At 44.8% G+C, this 17,168-nt stretch overlaps 1 protein-coding gene across 2 annotated transcripts; it reads right to left on the bottom strand.

Annotated features, from left to right (window-relative positions):
- Window positions 1–616: 616 nt before the first annotated feature.
- On the bottom strand, window positions 617–11,716 carry LOC132790413 (zinc finger protein jing-like). Of its 2 annotated transcripts, none has more exons than XM_060798913.1 (6): window positions 11,332–11,716; window positions 3,082–6,948; window positions 2,482–3,022; window positions 2,268–2,415; window positions 2,025–2,202; window positions 617–1,954 (listed from the first exon to the last, which is right to left on the bottom strand). In XM_060798913.1, the coding sequence occupies exons 2-6, from the start codon at window positions 6,810–6,812 to the stop codon at window positions 1,501–1,503; spliced, it is 5,052 nt and encodes a 1,683-aa protein (XP_060654896.1). In that variant the 5' UTR covers window positions 6,813–6,948; window positions 11,332–11,716; the 3' UTR covers window positions 617–1,500. The 2 variants fall into 2 exon arrangements, with proteins under 2 accessions (XP_060654896.1, XP_060654897.1); XM_060798914.1 differs by lacking the exon at window positions 11,332–11,716 and adding an exon at window positions 7,052–7,209.
- Between the last annotated feature and the right edge of the window lie 5,452 nt (window positions 11,717–17,168).

Raw genomic sequence — 17,168 nt, 5'->3', positions numbered from 1 at the left:
TATACTACTGTATGAAAGTACAAAGTAATGCCCAAAAACTGATTGGCTTTATCTACACGAGTATTACATATAGGCTTACATCTATAGGCGTGGGCGGGGGCGGGGGAGAAGGGTCTTGATTACAGGCGCAGCTACAACACACAGATATAGTTTATATATATGTATACGTATTATATATATGGGAATTATGATAAGCTTTGTGCGAACTAAGAATTACAGAAAAGATAATGCTTGATTTATCTTTTACGATTTTTGTTCTTTGTGTTTCGTTTTTTTTTTACATTTATCAGTCGTTCTTATAACTGTTTGTCCACATTTTCGTGTGTTCTTCTAGTTCTTCATCTTGTGGTTGTGGTTCTTGTATTATTCATTTCGCTTTGGCAGTGTTGAGTAATGTTCTTAGGGTTCGTATAGTATTGTTTTTTTGTTGTATAATCTTAGCTTTAAACACTTATAAATTCATTGGCGTAGAAAATTAATTATGCTTAATAATTGTTTAAGGCGAGCTCGTTGACCTTTCGACTGTTGTTAATCATTAAAAACAAAAACGAAAAACGAAATAAAAACAAATTAAATTCTAAAAAAACAGCTTGTTGTTTATTATTTTGATTTCTTTTAGTTTTTTTTTCCTTTTGTATTGTTTGTTTTCTTTTCTAAATGAGAAGTTGTGTTTAGGCGTAATGTTTAATGAAATTGAATTAGAGCTAAGAGCAAAAACTAATTAATTTTAATATTTACAAAAAAGTATAAAAATTTGGACTACATTAATTTGTTTAGGTTTTGTTCAATTCTAACGAAATGTGTGTGTGTGTGTGTGTAAAAACTTAAAACTGTTTGCATTGCTCATTGAAAACACATTGAGTACATGAAAGATCATTAATTAACTGCTTAATTAATGTTAATGCTACACTTTAAAATGATTAGCGATAAATGCTTCAAGTCTTATTCTTTTTGTTGTTGTTATTTGTGCGTTTTCTTCATTCTTTTTTGGAAGTTTTGGAATACAAAATGAGAAATGAAACAAATGATGAAATGTGGAAATACAACAAACAAAAATCGAAAGTATTGAAGATGATTGAAGAGGGGAGAGGGGGGAAACAAGTCTCAAGGCTCCTCTGCTTCGTCTTCTACTCGTTTTAGGCAGTTCACAATTTACAGAAATTAGTTCAAGTCAAGTTACGAGTTAACATTATAAATAAGTAAATAAGTCAAGTTAAAATTTGTTCTGATATTGAAGCGACTTCTATGTACATGGCATTATCTATCTTGATATATGTTGTATATGTCAGTATATATACTATATATATGTTACAGTTGTTAATTCTAGTTTATGTTTATGTGATACGGGGGGTGGGGATGCTGGTTGTGGTTGTTGTTGTGTCCTTATCAAAACTATCTCTCTATCAACTACTTGTCACTGTTTACTCGTTTGTCCTTCGCTTCTCGTCTCATCTCGTCTCGTTCTCTTCCGTTTATCAACTACTTAGGCAAAAATACTTTCTAGAGCGGCACCAACGCATCCGTGGGCACCAGTTGTGTCGTCACCTTGGGCGGCTTACGCGGATGCTTTCGACGTTGCTGCATCTGCAGCTTGGCTATGCTGAGCACCTGTTGGTAGCTGGACACTGTGCCACTACCGCTGGTCGAGCTGATTGTGCCCGATACACCATCATCTTCATCTTCATCCTCCTCTTCATCATCATCGTCATCTTCGTCATCGTCGCTGGCAGCACATTCGCTGCTGCTTTGGTCCATCTCCTCCTCCTGCTGCTGTTGCTGTTCGTTCACGTTGTAGTCGTCATCGAAGAGCTGCGCATGATAGCGCAATCTGTACGCTGTGCTCAGCAGACTGTCGACGCAGGTTTTCTCCGCCGGACGCATGTGCTTGATGTGCAGCACCTTTGTGTGTTGTCGCGTTCGATTCGGACACTCGGGCATCCACTCATCCGAGATGCTAAAAGAGAGAGATAAACACACAATTAGTTGACTGCAATTCAAAGATTAGAAGAGTTGTTTTAACTTACATTTCACGCGGCGACCAGCGCACAAAGCACTCGTAGCTGCCTTGGCTGTTGCGGCGTCGCATCAGACACTGTCCCTGGAAGGTGATCGCCTGGGCGCCGTTGGTGAGCGTGCTGATCTGACGCAGACGATGCTGCAGTCCCTCCATGATGCCCGTGTCGAAGAAGTCGAACATGCGCGCTGCAAAAGCACAGAATAGATTAGAAGGCGTTGCAAGATTAGAAGGCGGGTTAAAGGCAACTTACCAGAGAAGGGCTGACGGCGATAGCGAAGCTTCTTGCCGTTCTTGCGCAACTGCTTGGGCACTGGGGGATCCGAGGTGCGTTTGTTGGTGCTCTCCTTGGCATTGTCCGTGGCATTGAAGTGATTGTTCACATGCTTCTGCAACGCCAACTGCAAGTTGAAGAAATTCACAATTAGTTTGCTATTGCAGCCAAGATCAGCAACTGTTGAACTTACCTGTGATCCAAAGCGCAGTCCGCAGCCCTCGACGATGCACTTGAACTGCTTGGAGCCGCCGTGTGAGAGCACGTGCCGCTCCAGCCAGCGACGCGAGCAGGACTCCTTGTTGTAGACCTTGCAGCCAACCCAGAGGCAGGCAAAGGGACCTGTTTGGGTGTTCACGTGATGTGTCTGCATGTGATCCAACAGCTTCGAGTTGCTCTCGTGCTTCTTGTTGCACTTGTCCCAGTAGCAGACGCCGTCGTGCCGCTTGCCACCCTTGCCGCCGGCTCCAGCACCAGCTGGGAAGCGGATCGTCTTGGGCTGCGACAATATCGGTGAGATGGCGCACTTGGGCAGCATTTTGCTGGCCGTCTCCGCTAGCGTTGTGTCCAGCAGAGCACAGGGCGCGGGTGCTGGCGTTGCTGGGGCGGAGCAGGAGCCATCATCGTTGCTGGGCGAGGCGGGCGAAGGTGCGTTGCTGGCCAGCGAGTTGCTGTCCGAGGCGGAGGCGGAGACCGAGACCGAAGAGGCAGCCGGACAGGCGGATTTGCTGGAACTAAATCGAAAGCAAATTAAACAAATTGTTTGTCAACAACTGATCTGAAGATTACTTACATGGCATCGGCTATGGAGTTGCTGCTCTCGCTGTTGCTGAGGCTGCCGCCAATGCCCGACTCGGGCGTCAGTCGCTTGTGCGTCGCTGCCTCCGAGGAGGCCACCGACTTGTCGTCCTCCTCGTCGTAGTTGCTGCTGCCGCTGCTGCTGCTGCCGGCAATCGGAGTTGCTGCCGTGCTCACTGTGGCGGTGGCCACAGTGGTTGCCGGCAACGAGGCGGTCTGCGAGCAATCCTCGGTGCCACTGGAGTTGCACGACGAGGTGACCAGCTCGCTCAGCATGTCCTGCTGACTGGCATTTCCCTCCGGCGATGCAATGGGAATCGTTTGGCTCTGGCTGCTGGCCGAAGGCGACGGCGCCGGGCTCAGCGAAGTGGCTGGCGTCGATGCCTCCAGCGAGAGATCCGCAGCGGAGCTCACCGAGTTGCTGGTGCTCGCATAGCTGCTGCTGCAATTCGAGTTCCCACCGCTGCACTCGGCGAGCAACTCGTGCTTCACATTGACGCACCGAGTGCCCGGCAACTGGCCGGCAAAGCTTTGCGGATTTTGGCTGCTGTTGTTGGCCACTCCAAGCGGCGTTGAGCTGCACAGTAATGCTGTAGGCGTGGCTGAGCAAGTGGGCGTTGGCATGGAGGAGGCGGTGGAGGCGGAGAGTGTCTCCTCGATGGGTTCGGCCTTGATGGTCACAAGGGATTTGCCAAAGGAGCACAAAGTGCTCGAAGAGTGCACCGAGAGAGCTGGCGAGGAATTGCTGTTGCTGCTGCTGCTGGGCGAGCTGAAGGGCAGCGGGGTGAGGGCGAGCGAGGGTGTTGGCGATGAGGCAAAGCTGCAACTGTTGCTGGCTGCCGGTGATTTGCCCACAATGCTGATGGCGCCATTCGAGTTCTTCACCAGATCAAAGAGATCAGCGCTGCTGCTGCTGCTTGAGATCTTGCCAACTGTGGTTGGCGGCAACTGTTGCTGTTGCTTGGCCATGCTGAGCGTGGGCGTCAGCTTCGCAGGCGCTATGCTCACTAGAGGCGGCGTGGGCGTAATGTTGCTGGGCGTGGCACTCTTGCGCAACTGCTGCAGCTCCTTGGCAGCAGCTCCGACTCCCGTTGCTGCTGTGGCTGCTGTTGCTCCCGTGCTCGTTGGCACAAGAGGAGGCGGCGTGGTGGGCGTGGCGATTGCTGCATACTTGCACTTGCCCACCTGCTGTTGCTGCTGCTGCTGGCGCTGCGGCGACGGACGCTTCTGGTAGGGCTTGGCCAAAGCGGAGGGCAGCGAGCTGCGCGATTTGGCGGCAACTGTGCCGAGGGCGGAGCTGGAGGCGGAGGAGATGGTGACCAGCGGTGGCGGTCCCTTGATGATGGCACGTGGTTGCTGTTGTTGCTGCTGCTGTGGCAGTTGCTGCAGCTGTTGTTGCTGCTGCTGTTGTTGTTGTTGTTGCTGCTGTTGTGGCAGCAGGGCAGTGTTGTTGCTTAAATTATTCGAGGCATTGCTGTTGTTGCTTATGTTGCTGGCAGTATTGTTGCTAATGCTGTTGCTGTTGCAGCTGTTTGCTGCTGTCAACGGCGGTGGCTGATTGGCAGTGATGAGTTGCTGTTGCTGCTGCTGCTGATGATGTTGTTGTTGTTGCTGCTGCTGCTGCTGATGGGAGAGCAGCAACTGCGCCAGCTGCTGTTGCTGTAGCTGCAACTGTTGCTGCTGCTGCTCAGCGGCTGGCTCAAAGATGGAACTCAAGGCGGGTATCGGCTGCAACGCTGGCAGCGACTGTTGCTGCTGCTGCTGGTGTTGCTGCTGCAGGGCCACAGCGGCGGCAACCTTTTGCTGTTGCTGCTGCTGTTGTTGCTGACTGTTGGCGGCAATTGCGGCCGCTGCTTGCGCCAACATTGCTGGCAGCGTGGCTGCATTCAGCAACAATCCCGCTGGCGTTGCCATAAACACGGGTTGTGCTGCTGCTGCGGCGCCGAGACGCTGCAACTGTTGCTGTTGGTGTTGCTGCTGTTGTTGTTGTTGCTGCTGCTGCTGTTGGGCTGCAATTGCAGCGGCAATCTGCTGCTGAAACAACTCCTGGAAGTTGGCAGCACCATTCGCAGTGGGCGTGGCCACGGCTGCTGCAGCCGCCTTCACAGCCGCCGCCTGCTGCAGCTGCAATTGTTGCTGTTGCTGCTGCTGTTGTTGTTGCACCTGCTGCTGTTGCTGCTTGAGTAGCAGCTCCTGCAGCTCATTGGCATTGAGCAGACCAAAGGGATTGACGCCTCCGGCAGTTGCTGCTGCCGCCGTCGCCGTGGTTGCTGTCGTCGTCGTTGCCGTCGTCACCTGTTGCAGCTTGAAGACGGTGCCGTTGAGGAAATACTGCGCGGCTGCTGCTTGTGCTGCCTGCGCCGAGGCTGCTGCTGCCGCCGCATTGTTGCTGGCAGCAGCAGCAACTGCTGCTTTGGCCACATTGTTCAGCTGCATGATGTTGGCGGCTGCTGCCAGTTGCGGCGGCAACTGCACCAGATTCGGCAGTTGCACGGGCAGCTGATAGAGCGTGGGATTCTGAGTGGGCGTGGCTGTGGGCGCGGCGGCGAGTTGCAGCTTCTGGCAGGGCTTGGCGACAGCAACGGCTGCCGTGGCTGCTGCCGTTGCAGTTGCTGTGACGGCAACCGCATTGCTGCTGTTGCCGTTGGACGCACGATACGCGGTTGCTGCAAGCAATGATTTGGATGCTTGCAGCTGCAACTGTTGCTGCTGCTGTTGCTTCATCTCGGGCGTGCGCGGTGCAATGGCCACGTGCTTCTTGGCGGGCGATTTGCCAGTGTTGTTGCTGCTGCTGTTGCCGGCATGATTGTGACTGTTGCTGCTGGGTGTCTTGCGCAGATTGGGCGCCACTTGAGCAATCTTTGCCGGTTGCTTGCTGCTGCGTTCGATCTTCTTGAGTGCTGGCACAGGCAAAGCAGCAGCAGCAGTTGGCGTTGCAGCCGCAGCAGCAACTATTGCAGGCGCCGCAGCAACTGTTGCTGGCTTGGGTTGCGGCTGTTGTTGTTGTTGTTGTTGCTGGTGCTGCTTCTGCTCGTTGAGCTGCGATAGTATGTTAAAGTATTTGTTGAGCGATGCTGTGGTTGCCGGCGTGCTCATTGTAAGCGTATTCGCTGCTGCTGCCGCTGCTGTGGGCGGTGGTGAGGGCGTGGCCAACTTGCCAGGCGTCGCCTTCATTTGTGACTTGAAGAAACCCGTGATCTTAGTCTGCGACTCCTCCAAGGCGGCGGCTTTCAGTCTTTTGTCGCTGGTGCTGAGGTTGTTGCTGCTGCTGTTGCCGTTGTTGCTGCTGTTGTTGCCTTGCAATTCGGCACGTGACTTTTTCGCTGCCACAGCAATGCAGCTGGCAGTGTTGCTGGCGGCGTCGCTGTTGCTGCCATTGCTGGCAACAGCAGCACGCTTCTTTGTAGTGGCGGGTGTGGAGGATGAGTTGTAGGCGGGCACAGCAGTTGAGGTGCTGCCGAGACTTGTGTTCCAGGGCCATTGCAGCGTTGGCACTGCAGTTGTTGCTCCTGTTGCTGATGTGTTGCTGCTGCTGTTGGTGCGTTGAGCTATTGTTGTGGTGATTTTGGCAGTGTTGTTGTTGCTGTGGTTGCTTCTCGCTGCATTCTGATTGCTGGCAGCAACTGTTGCTGCAGCGTTCGCTGTTGCTGTTCCTGTTGCATTGCTGCTGCTATTGCTGGCAGCAGCTGCCGCTGCGGCGCTGGCGCTGAGTATTTGTGGCGGCATCTTGTTTAGCTGCTGCTGCTGTTGCTGCTGCTCGTCGCTCAATAGCGAGTGCGCACTGTACGGTGAGCCGGGCTCAGATGCATCCTCACTGGAGCCTGTGCTGGAATCGGCGCAGCTGAGCGAGGTGGCAACGCCACTGTAAAGTAAAAGAGAGATAATAATTGAACATTATTAAATAATGCATTTGCAGCAAAAACAAAAAAAAAATCATTTTTCACTACTCAAAGCTGCTGCCACACCTTGGACACGCTGTGTGTGTCGACTGATGCTAGCTGCTGTTGCTGCTACTGCGCTGCTGCCCCCACAAGCGTGCACTCTTATGTTGCACGCATTTTTTATACACTTTAATTCATTCTAATAAAAACATAATAATCACAATAACAATTAGTTTTGTTTTCTTCTTTTTATGTCTTGTTTTTTTTTAATGCCTGTTAACTAACAGTGTGGAACGCACGCGCATCTCTATCTCACTGTTAACGCACACAATGGAGCCAACAGCTGTGAAATTTCCCAAACAATCGAAACCGCGTGCAGTGCCTTAACAGCAACACACTCGAAAGCTGACTGCTACGAAGAGATGAGGAACCGTCGCTTTGACAGACAACTTATTTTACGTTTTTTTTTTTGTGCAATGGAAATTGTTATTATAAATTTTATATGGAGAAAAAATGGTCTCTACTGAGTTTAAATTATGTAAAATCTATAAAATGGGTTTAAATGACGCGCCATTTCTTACACTATTGGAAATGTACCAAACTGTTAAATGACAAGTAACCATTTTGGTATATCTATCAGCGTAAAAACGTATGTTTTAGAAATTTAACTTGCGGCCACACCCCGACACAGGTGCTAAATAAAACAGCTTTTTAAGAGCATACAAATTATTGCAATAATCGTTGATTTACAAAACTTATGTTTACCTTTAATATTTTAAAAATATAATAAAACAAAAGGAAAGCAAGGAAATAGTAATTATTTTAATTGCGTAACGTTAATATTGCATTCGTAGATTATTCTATTTATCCCAGTAACTGTTTCCCCCGACTAGCAAAAGGATACTAAAAGCATGCAAACTGCGATTATGCTGCGGTTGCTGCTTCTCAACTCGCAGCGAGAGCGGCGCAGAGCACGCGAACGAAATGAGAGCGAGAGAGCGCAACAAAAACGCATATGTAGCACACAAAAACACACAAAACCAAAAACGGGTCGATAAACGAAAGCATAAGGTAAACAAAAAAAATAATACTACACACAACATAGCGCAGAGCACAGGCAAGGCAAGAAGCAGCAGCCCAAAAGGAAGAAAAATAAAATCAACTCCCATTCCCTTCCTTCTTCCATTGCATGCCCTTCTGCTTTGGTTCTGGCTGCGGCTCCGGCTCGCGTGTTATTTTTCTCTCCCTCCCGCTCGCTCTCTCATTTTATCTTTGCGTTCTGCATTGTCCGTCTCTGTCAGTCCGACAGTCCCGCTGGATTGTTGTCTGTCGACGACGTCGCGGCGTCCGTCGTCGTCCGCATGCAACATAACCAGCCAACCAACAACAACAGTAACAACAACAACAACGAAACGGAGCACGAGCATTCTAATGCGGGAAAATTTCAGTTTCAGTAGCAAGCATTCAGTGAAGGCAGCCGCAGCAGGCAGAGAGCCGTTTTGGCTTTAGAGGGGGAACGTAATGGGAAATGGACTGCGACTGTGAAGTTGCACGTAGGCAGAGCGGTTTGTTGATCTCCTCACCGCCCGCGTTTGATGTTTGTTTGAAATTCTTGTTTCTTTTTTATATTTTCATTTTTTTTGGTGTGTGCATATTTAACAGAATTAATAAAAAGCGTTGAGCGTGAGTCTTTCACACACTCAAATGCACGCATCGACACACGCTCAACACACATAAATCCATGTTTATGTCGGCTTGCATTCGTGTGTGTGTGTGTGTGTGTATGCACTTGTGCTCAGATCTTTTGTCTTTACAGTCCACGCTCGTTACAGTGAACTAATAAAAGCCAAAGATAATCACATGTGGGATTTTTAACTCTAACGAGTTGAAATTTTAAAAGATATTTATATAAAAATTATTTTTATTAAAGTGTTTCACAGGTGTAAATTTTTTTTGCGAGATTTAAAATGTTTTTATTTTATTGATTCCTATTACTTTAATTAACACTGAATGCATTCAGTTTTAGGTTTTTATCTTTGACAAAATCAAATAGATAACTTTTAGAGTGTTCACTGTTTGCTTCTTTACTTCTAGTATTTCCCTTAATTTTCGTTTTGTAAGCAGTTCTTGTCATTGTTATCGTCACTGCTGATTGCATTTCATTTTGAGTTTTCATGTAACATTTTTTTTCGGCATTTTTTTGACGACTTTGAATGCTCAAAATATTTTATTTTATTTGGGTTTTTTTTTTACGACCCAAAAGTATAATCTCTAGGTCTGCTTCGGGCATTTAGGTTGAAATTCTCTGTGCCACCTGCCTATATTCTCTTTCTCTCTCTCTCTCACTCTCCTCTCTATGTCTTCCTCTTCGCTGCCTGTGACAACAACAATCCTGTTAAACGCATCGTTAAATGTGAAGATTAATGTTAAGCCGCTCTGTTGGTCGGGTTGGCTTCTGCCAAGAAGTAACGCCTTACTTTTGGGTCCGAGGTTTTTCTACATTGGTGAGGTTTCTTTTGTTTCATATAATCAGATGCACACATGGAATTTCAAATTCTCTGTGCTGTTCACAATTTAAAGGATAATCTCGAAGATTTTACATTTAAATAGAAAACTTCAACTGTGATAAGTATTGATTAATTTTTGTATTTAATTTTCTGTTTAACTTCCTTCGATCTTATTTTATGACAACTCACATTTCTCACAACTCTGAAGTTACCAGTCACTTTACTTCATTTAGATTAATTTTAACATTTCATTTAATTATGTAAATAACTTTAGTGCACACGAGTTTAGTTATGTTTATAAATTAAAAGTTATTGCACTTTAATGCACAAAATATTTTTTTTACTATGCTTCAAAATGTTTCTTTTTTTTTATGTGGTTTTAGTTTTATTTTCCGTGTTTTACACTCTTTTCTATTATTTGAAAGAATAAGAAACAAGTTTTGTCTTTCAAACAGCCTTTTTTTCAATTTTTTTTTAAGGTAAAACTTAAATTGTTCCATATAAAATAAATATTATTCTTTTCAGTTTCATTAATGTACTTTGATTGTTGTATAATATCACACTATCAAGAAGTTTTTCACTAATTTTCAGTTTGCACTTAATATTTTAAGCGACGGCATTTTACATCACACGAAGAATTCACATATGAAGCATATTTCACTTTATTTTTAAAGTTTCATGTAAGAAAAAGAGTTTATTTTGCTTTGCGTTACGATTTATGTATTTGTTTGTACAATTAGCAACAAATTTGAGGTTAATTGCATATTCAGCATCCGATTTAAAGAAGAGATTTATGTATAAAACAGCAAGTTTTGTGCTTCGTAAATTATTCACTCGTATTTCATTCGACCACTTCTCACACACTTCATATTAAATTCATAGAAGGCGCCCAGCAAAAACGGCAACAATTTAAATTTTATTAGAAAATCCCATTAGATACACACACACACACACACACAAACACAGTGCTAAAAGACTTACACATACAGAACGACTTCCACTTCCGCTTGTAAGACGCCTGTGTATTTGCATCTGTATGTGTGCTTCGTGGTGTGAGTATGTGTGTGTGTATCCACCACCCAACACACAGATTCCAACCCCAACTCCCGTCACTTTAACTGTGCAGCCACCCAACCCAACACACACCACCCACCACCCACCCGCCATTCGCACAATTGAGCACGCTTCATTTGTAAGGTATGAATGAAATGAACGCGGGCTGTGTGTGTAAGAGAGAGAGAGAGAACGAACGCGATAAATATGCATGATTGGGATGGTGGAGAGAGAGTGGGGAAGGCGAAAAGCGCAGCGTAACGCGACAAAAAATCATTGCATATTTGCGTGGGCAAACAAAAACAAACAATAGACAGACAGCGCAGCACTCGGAGTCTCGGACTCAATGTTAACAGTTTATTTAACGTATGATGTAAATGTAAGCGCTGCTGTAATAGTTTGACAAAATTGAAGCAGGGCACAACATGGGCATGCATTGTATACGTATAATACACTTCACTACACACTACGACAACGACAACGCCAACTACAGCTACAACTACAAACACATGCGCAGCAGCTGAGAGGGAGCAATGCACGCGACGACAACGACAACGACAACTACAACGCCAACGACGGCGAGGGCAGCGACAGCGGCAGCGGCGACGTAATCGCTGCCCCCTTTTGATTACTTTTATTTTTAACACACACAGTCAGGCACAGGCTGGCAGGCGTCCGTCGCATCTTTGCAGACGTTTCGTTTATGCTGCTCGCTGTTCTTCTTGTATGTACATATGTATGTGTATACATATGTATGTATGTATGTATGTACATATTTAGCTATGCTTGTGTTGGTATACTAACATTTAATGTTAGACAGCAGCTCCAAATGCTGGCGGCGATGATGGTGACGGCGACGTCGCTGGGTATCCAAAGCGCAGCAGCAACGCACGCTTTTAGCACTTAAAGCTTAAATGTTTCACGCACACACACTCGCATACATTCACAATGCACGCACGCACGCACGTTTGTTTGCTTCTTATATTTTTTTGTATTCTTTTATTCTTAAATACACTTAGTGCATTTCTTTTGCTTCTTCACTTACTGGAGATATTTGCATTACGTATTTGTTATTACTATATGGTAGCACAGAACCCGAAAAGGCGAAACATTCATAAGAAGAACATTGTTTTAATTAATCCGACAAAAAACCAAATTCCCAAGCGTTGTTCGTGCGCTTAGTATGACCGTTGCCCGTTTCGTTTTGCCGTTCGTCCGTTTGCGAGCTGCAGACGCGTCCGTCGCGTCAAAGAGAAAATGGCTGAATGATGTGAAAGAGAAAATGAAAGACTGATTTATAGAATTCGTTAAAGGCCAACAGCAGCAGCAGCAGCTAAAGCAGCAGCAACAAATTCCCTGTTTTTTCAGTCTTGCAACTCGAAGAGAGAGAAGTCGTTGTCGTCGCGCCGTCGCGGCGCGTCGCATTGCTTCGTTTGTGTTTTGTTTGTTCACTTTTGTTCTCGTTCGTTGTTTCGTTCGTTCGTATGTTTGCTCTCTCTCTCGCTGGCTGGCGATGTCGTCTATCTCTCTTGTGCGATCAGAGAATTTCCCTGTATAAAAAGGGCCGGTGGGATATTCTAACGGCAACTTGCGACTGAGAGAGAGAGAGAGAAACTGAGAGTGAGGACTACAGCAATGCCACACAGCTTCGACTTCGACATCAACTTCGGCACACGACCATTGCACACTGCACACGCACACCCACACTCACACGCATGCATTTCGAAATGCGCTCTCTCTCTCTCTCTCGGAGGGCTCTCTCACGCTTGCTTTCTGAGTGCAGGGCCAGCAACCCTCGGCGCTCTCTCAGCCACACACGTTCTGTGTGTTCCCTACGTTTTTGCCCATTATTATTATTATTTTTATTTATATTTCACTTTTGTTGCTGTTGTTGCAAGCACGTTAAATATTTCCTGTTTGTATGTAGTACGTCGTCTCTCCACTTTGAACCCGCAAATTGTATATGTATGCTACTCTGTTGTGTGTATTTGTGTGCGGGGGGCAGTTCATGTTATGGTCACGTACTCTCCGGCCTCGGACCCCGCTGGCGCAACTTCTGCTCTCCACAAACATCAACTGGCTGCTGTTGTCGTTGTTGTCCCCGCATTGCCGTTATGCGTCTACAGTTGTCGCGTGTTCTGTCTCCACTTCAGCTGCTTCTTCTTCATGTCACTTGGCATAAGGCTGTCGTCTTTTTTACTTTTCTTCTCTCTGTTTGCATGGCTTAAATGTTTATCTAATTATTTAGACGTTTTCCCGCCAGCTTCATCCGTCAATTGCCCGACACTTTCGTTAAAAAAAAAAATTATTCAATTTGCCGTAGAAATCTCAACGAAACTGAATTTTGCTAACTAACTTGTATACCGTTATACGCATAGTTTGCCATTCTAATGGATTGTCTGTCAACAGTGGGGTGAAGCTGAGTTTGCCGGGACACATTTACATGCTTATTATATTAGGATTTTATGGGGATTCCGTCTGCAAAACGAATCCTGAAACGTTTTCCATTTTTCCGTTAGCGCTTATTGCCGGCCATAAATTAGAATTCTACCCCACAGTGCAAACAGAGTGCCAAAAACAAACGTCTAGCCCCAATACGAAACTCTCAGATTTTTTTTGGCTTCCATCTTTTTTTTTCTTTCCTTTCTTTCATTACTTTTGCCTTTGATCACATACACAACTTCTTAATATGCGCAAAATTTGCAATATCAAAAAAATACAAAAGCCCCATCACCTACATCGAAGCATATTTGTTTACGCGTCAATTTTGATTTATGTGCGGCATAATTCTAGGCGTTATAAACTGTTTCTGACAACCTCTTTCGATTGGCATCCTTCTCCATTCGCCTGTCCATGCAACAGACCTGTCAACTCAGGCTCAGTTTCAGTTTCGGTTTCGGGTTTTTTTGGGTTTATGTGAATGGGAGGAGTTTGAGTTCGGGTTCGTATGTGAATATGAATTATGGATAGTACGTGTGAATGCCTATTACTTTAAATTTGATTTGGGTTCCTAACATTTACTTATGCTAATTAGCTGCAACTAACCGAGAAAACTGTTTCTCATTTAATCTACATATGCTAAACCTAATTAATTACATGAAATTCAATTTAATTTAGTAAGTCAAGGCGATGAAACGGCCTGAACTTTTATGTGCTAAAGATGAAAAAGTTGAGATTTGCGGTATATATAATTTTTGTAAATTAAATTTTTTCCCCAAATATGCCACCATATTTATTTTTTTATTTATTTATTGTAAGGCATAGATTATAAATTAATTTGTTCTTTATTAATTTTTTTCCTACTAAAGAAATATTAATGATGATTCAGTTTTAATTAAAACAAAAGTTAAATATGAAATAATCTTAGTTGACCGACAATAACTTTCTGTCATAGATTCTTTAATAAATTGTAGTTTTTAGGTATTTATTTACTAGAGTAAAAATCTTATATGTTTTTATATTGACATGAGTGAATATGACTTGAAGTGTTCATTATTTTAGTATAATTTCAGCATTTCAGATCTTCAAAACATCTCTACTGTATTAAGAGTGTGTTTTTTGTTGGTGTTTGTCTTAGTTGTATCTCGTGATATAAGTATTTTCCTCAGTAAACACTCTGACAGAACCTTTACGCACATCAACACAGAATGTGGCATCGTGTGTGGCAACAATGCCAACACTAACAAAAGATTCACATAGATACAATATTTGAAAACCCTTATCAGTCGCAATTGCCTCACAGTTGCCCGCAGATGTTCTCGCCGTAGTAAAATGTTGTTGTCAAAAAAGAAGAAAACCCGAAGCAAAATGTAGAGAATAAATTGGAAAAATAAAAATGCATTTTTTTCGCAGTTGTGGATGCATAAAATGAAAACGAAAAAAAAAAAACAAAAATACAGAAAAATTCCAGTCAGCATTATATCGACTTAAGCCCAGAAAAAAATGTAGCTATTCTTAGAACGAGATTTTTTCCATTTCGACGAAAGTCGCCAAATCACGTCAATGCACATATTTATGGATTTCTTCTCCAGATGAGGGGATCGATTCACAGAGTTGGTCTAAATTTTTGTCAATCCAATTTCCATTGGGTTTTAGTTTTGGTTTTAGGGTCTTCAATCTGCTCGCACGCTGTCAACAATTGAACCAAAAAACTGTTATCAAGTGCATGGGAATAGTTCTATTTTTTTGTTTGTTTGGTTTTTCTTCTGTTTCCTGCTGCTGTTTTAAGCACTTTACTGAAAGTTGACAAAAAAATGTGTCGCGCTTTTTCGGGGAGGAAAAAAATAGAAAAACTTGAAACTAATTTCAAAACTTTACGCCTGGAAACGGGCAAGAAAAAAGCTCAGTGAACAACAAACAATCAACAAAAAAAAAAAATAGATTGCTGGTCTGACGGACGAACGAATGAACGAACGAACTGACTGACAGATGGACAAACGATGTGTTTGGTGGGCAGCCAACGGGGCAATGTCAAAACAAATGTTACGCAGACCGAACGACAGAAAGAGAGAGAAAGATTGAAAAGGGGATGGGGACGAGCATGGGGAGGCAGACGCGACGGCGGCGCTTTTTTATGTTGAGAGCCGACGATGCCGACGACCGTTTGCTTGCTGCAGCCTGCAGCTGTGATTTGCAGTTGTTGTAAGTATTTGTTCCCAGCAAATAAAGCGCCGCTCTCTCTCTCTCTCTCTCGCTCTTTCCATTTACACATGCAAACGCTGATGTTGTCGCTGTGTGCGGCACATGTTGCCTGCGGTTACCAGGCAGCTCAGCTGTGTCAGTGCGCGACTATCTTTGTGTGTATGTGTGTGTGTGTGTGCGTGAGTTAATGGAATACTCCATTGAATGTAATGCCTGAATGTGCGTATCCGCAACAACTACAAAAAAACAAACAACTGCAACTACAGCAAGTGTCAGAACTTGTGTGAGTGCTCGTGCTCGTGCTTAAGTCGTGCCATCGCTAGCCGATAGTAGGCAGCACGAATACTTTGTTGTATGTTTGCTACAAATAAACGTAATTGTGGATATCGCAGGTTGGTTTTTTTCCCCCCTATGCCTAATGAATGTCCATTGCTACTGGTGATAATCCCCTCCAACTCTATTCCCTCCCCAACAGTCAAAACACCACAGTTGGCAAACACTGAGAGAAAGAGGAAAAAGCAGCAGTAAAACTGCAGCTTCATTAGCGAGGGTTGCTCTTAGCATTGCACACATGAGTAGTGTTCATACAAGTGTATGGGTGTGTGTGTGGACTAGATTTCGTATTATTATTTTTGTTTATTGTCTAGCGCGTTATAATTGGGGTGCTGAGTGGTCCCTGACAGGACTCATACAATGCATGCACTCGCCTGGAAGACCTAAATTCTTTATTTTTTCCTCTCTCGTTTCTCCCTTTGCTGCAGCTGGAGGGAGTCTGTAAGGATGTGTGCGTGGGATCAGAAGAGCTTAGCTCTTACCAAGTAAGGTGGTACAAGTTGTAAATATATCAAACAGGGTTGCCATCGCTTGCGGGAAAATTAAAATGGAAAACGACTGCAATTTGATAAATAAAGAAAAACTAATTATGGATATAAATTGACAAAGCAGGTGCCACTAAAATAACTTTCTTCATCGGTGAATTATTATTATTATTATTTTTTTTTTTTCAAAATGTTATTTTTGGTATCTCATCTGTTCATATATTTTAATTTGTAGGAAAGTTAAAGAACTCATTCAACTCTTTTCTCCGTCTGATATTTCAGTAATAAGCAAAAATGTTTTGGTATTATACAAATTATTGTCAGGGCGCCTTAAATACACGTCCCCTAAGCAATAAAGCGAAACACCTGAGGAACTCTTTACTTTTATGGTTTTTTGAAATCCGAAGAAAACTCATTCCAAAGTTTTCCCAGACCTTTCTTATGTATGTATGTAGTATCTTCCTCTTCTACTTTATGCACTGAGCATTAGGCTCAAGCTTTAATTGTGCAGCGTTGCCAGCTGAGTGAATGTGGAGTGGGAGGATGGGTGGGAAAAGTTGAGCTGTCTGGCCACATTGTGTAGCATTTTACTTTAGCAAGCACGCCTTGGGGCGCAATAAAATGTTTAATAAATTGCAAAGTGCGCCGAAAGTGGCAACAGTGAATGAGGCAACAGCAAGAGACGAACTAAGAATGCCACAAAGAGAGGGTGCGAGGGGATGCGACGGAGTCGGGTCGAAGGAAACGAGCTGTGCACACCACACATATTCTAATGAAGTTTAAGTGGAAAGCCATACAAATGTGAAGGCGAGCGAGTGCGTGTCCGTGTGTGTGTGTAGGTGGGCGGTGGCTACGGTAGGCGTGGCTAGCATTGGCATGCGACGCACGTAAAATGTATTGAATAATTACATTGGGCCGCCTAACGGCATACGAAATGAGAGGCCGCCAAAGCGAACGCAGCCGACAAGTGCTTCGACTTGCCCCTTGCCGGCCTCGCGGGCTTTACCGGCCGGACATTGGCCAAAGGTTGCCCCACAGTTGTTGCTGCTGCCACGCCCCCCTCAATGGGGCCATAATGAGCGCGAGTTTGTTGCCACAGGCATTGAAAATTTGTGCGCCGCAGGAAGTTTTTTGTGTGTGCGCTTCCCCCGCCGCCATGTCCCCGTTTCCCATCGTTCCCCA

This window comes from Drosophila nasuta, chromosome 3 (assembly GCF_023558535.2).
Source record: "Drosophila nasuta strain 15112-1781.00 chromosome 3, ASM2355853v1, whole genome shotgun sequence".
NCBI lineage: Eukaryota > Metazoa > Arthropoda > Insecta > Diptera > Drosophilidae > Drosophila > Drosophila nasuta.
Note: the sequence above shows the minus strand (reverse complement) of the source record. Positions and strands in the feature narration are given on the sequence as shown.

Bases quoted from the DNA above. Each gene is read 5' to 3' on its own strand.
- LOC132790413 (XM_060798913.1), bottom strand. From the start codon at position 6,812: ATGCCGCCACAAATACTCAGCGCCAGCGCCGCAGCGGCAGCTGCTGCC. The intron at 3,023-3,081 runs GTAAGTAATCTT...CTTTCGATTTAG, and splicing joins AACTCCATAGCCGATGCCAT to TTCCAGCAAATCCGCCTGTC. The intron at 2,416-2,481 runs GTAAGTTCAACA...TTCAACTTGCAG, and splicing joins GACTGCGCTTTGGATCACAG to TTGGCGTTGCAGAAGCATGT.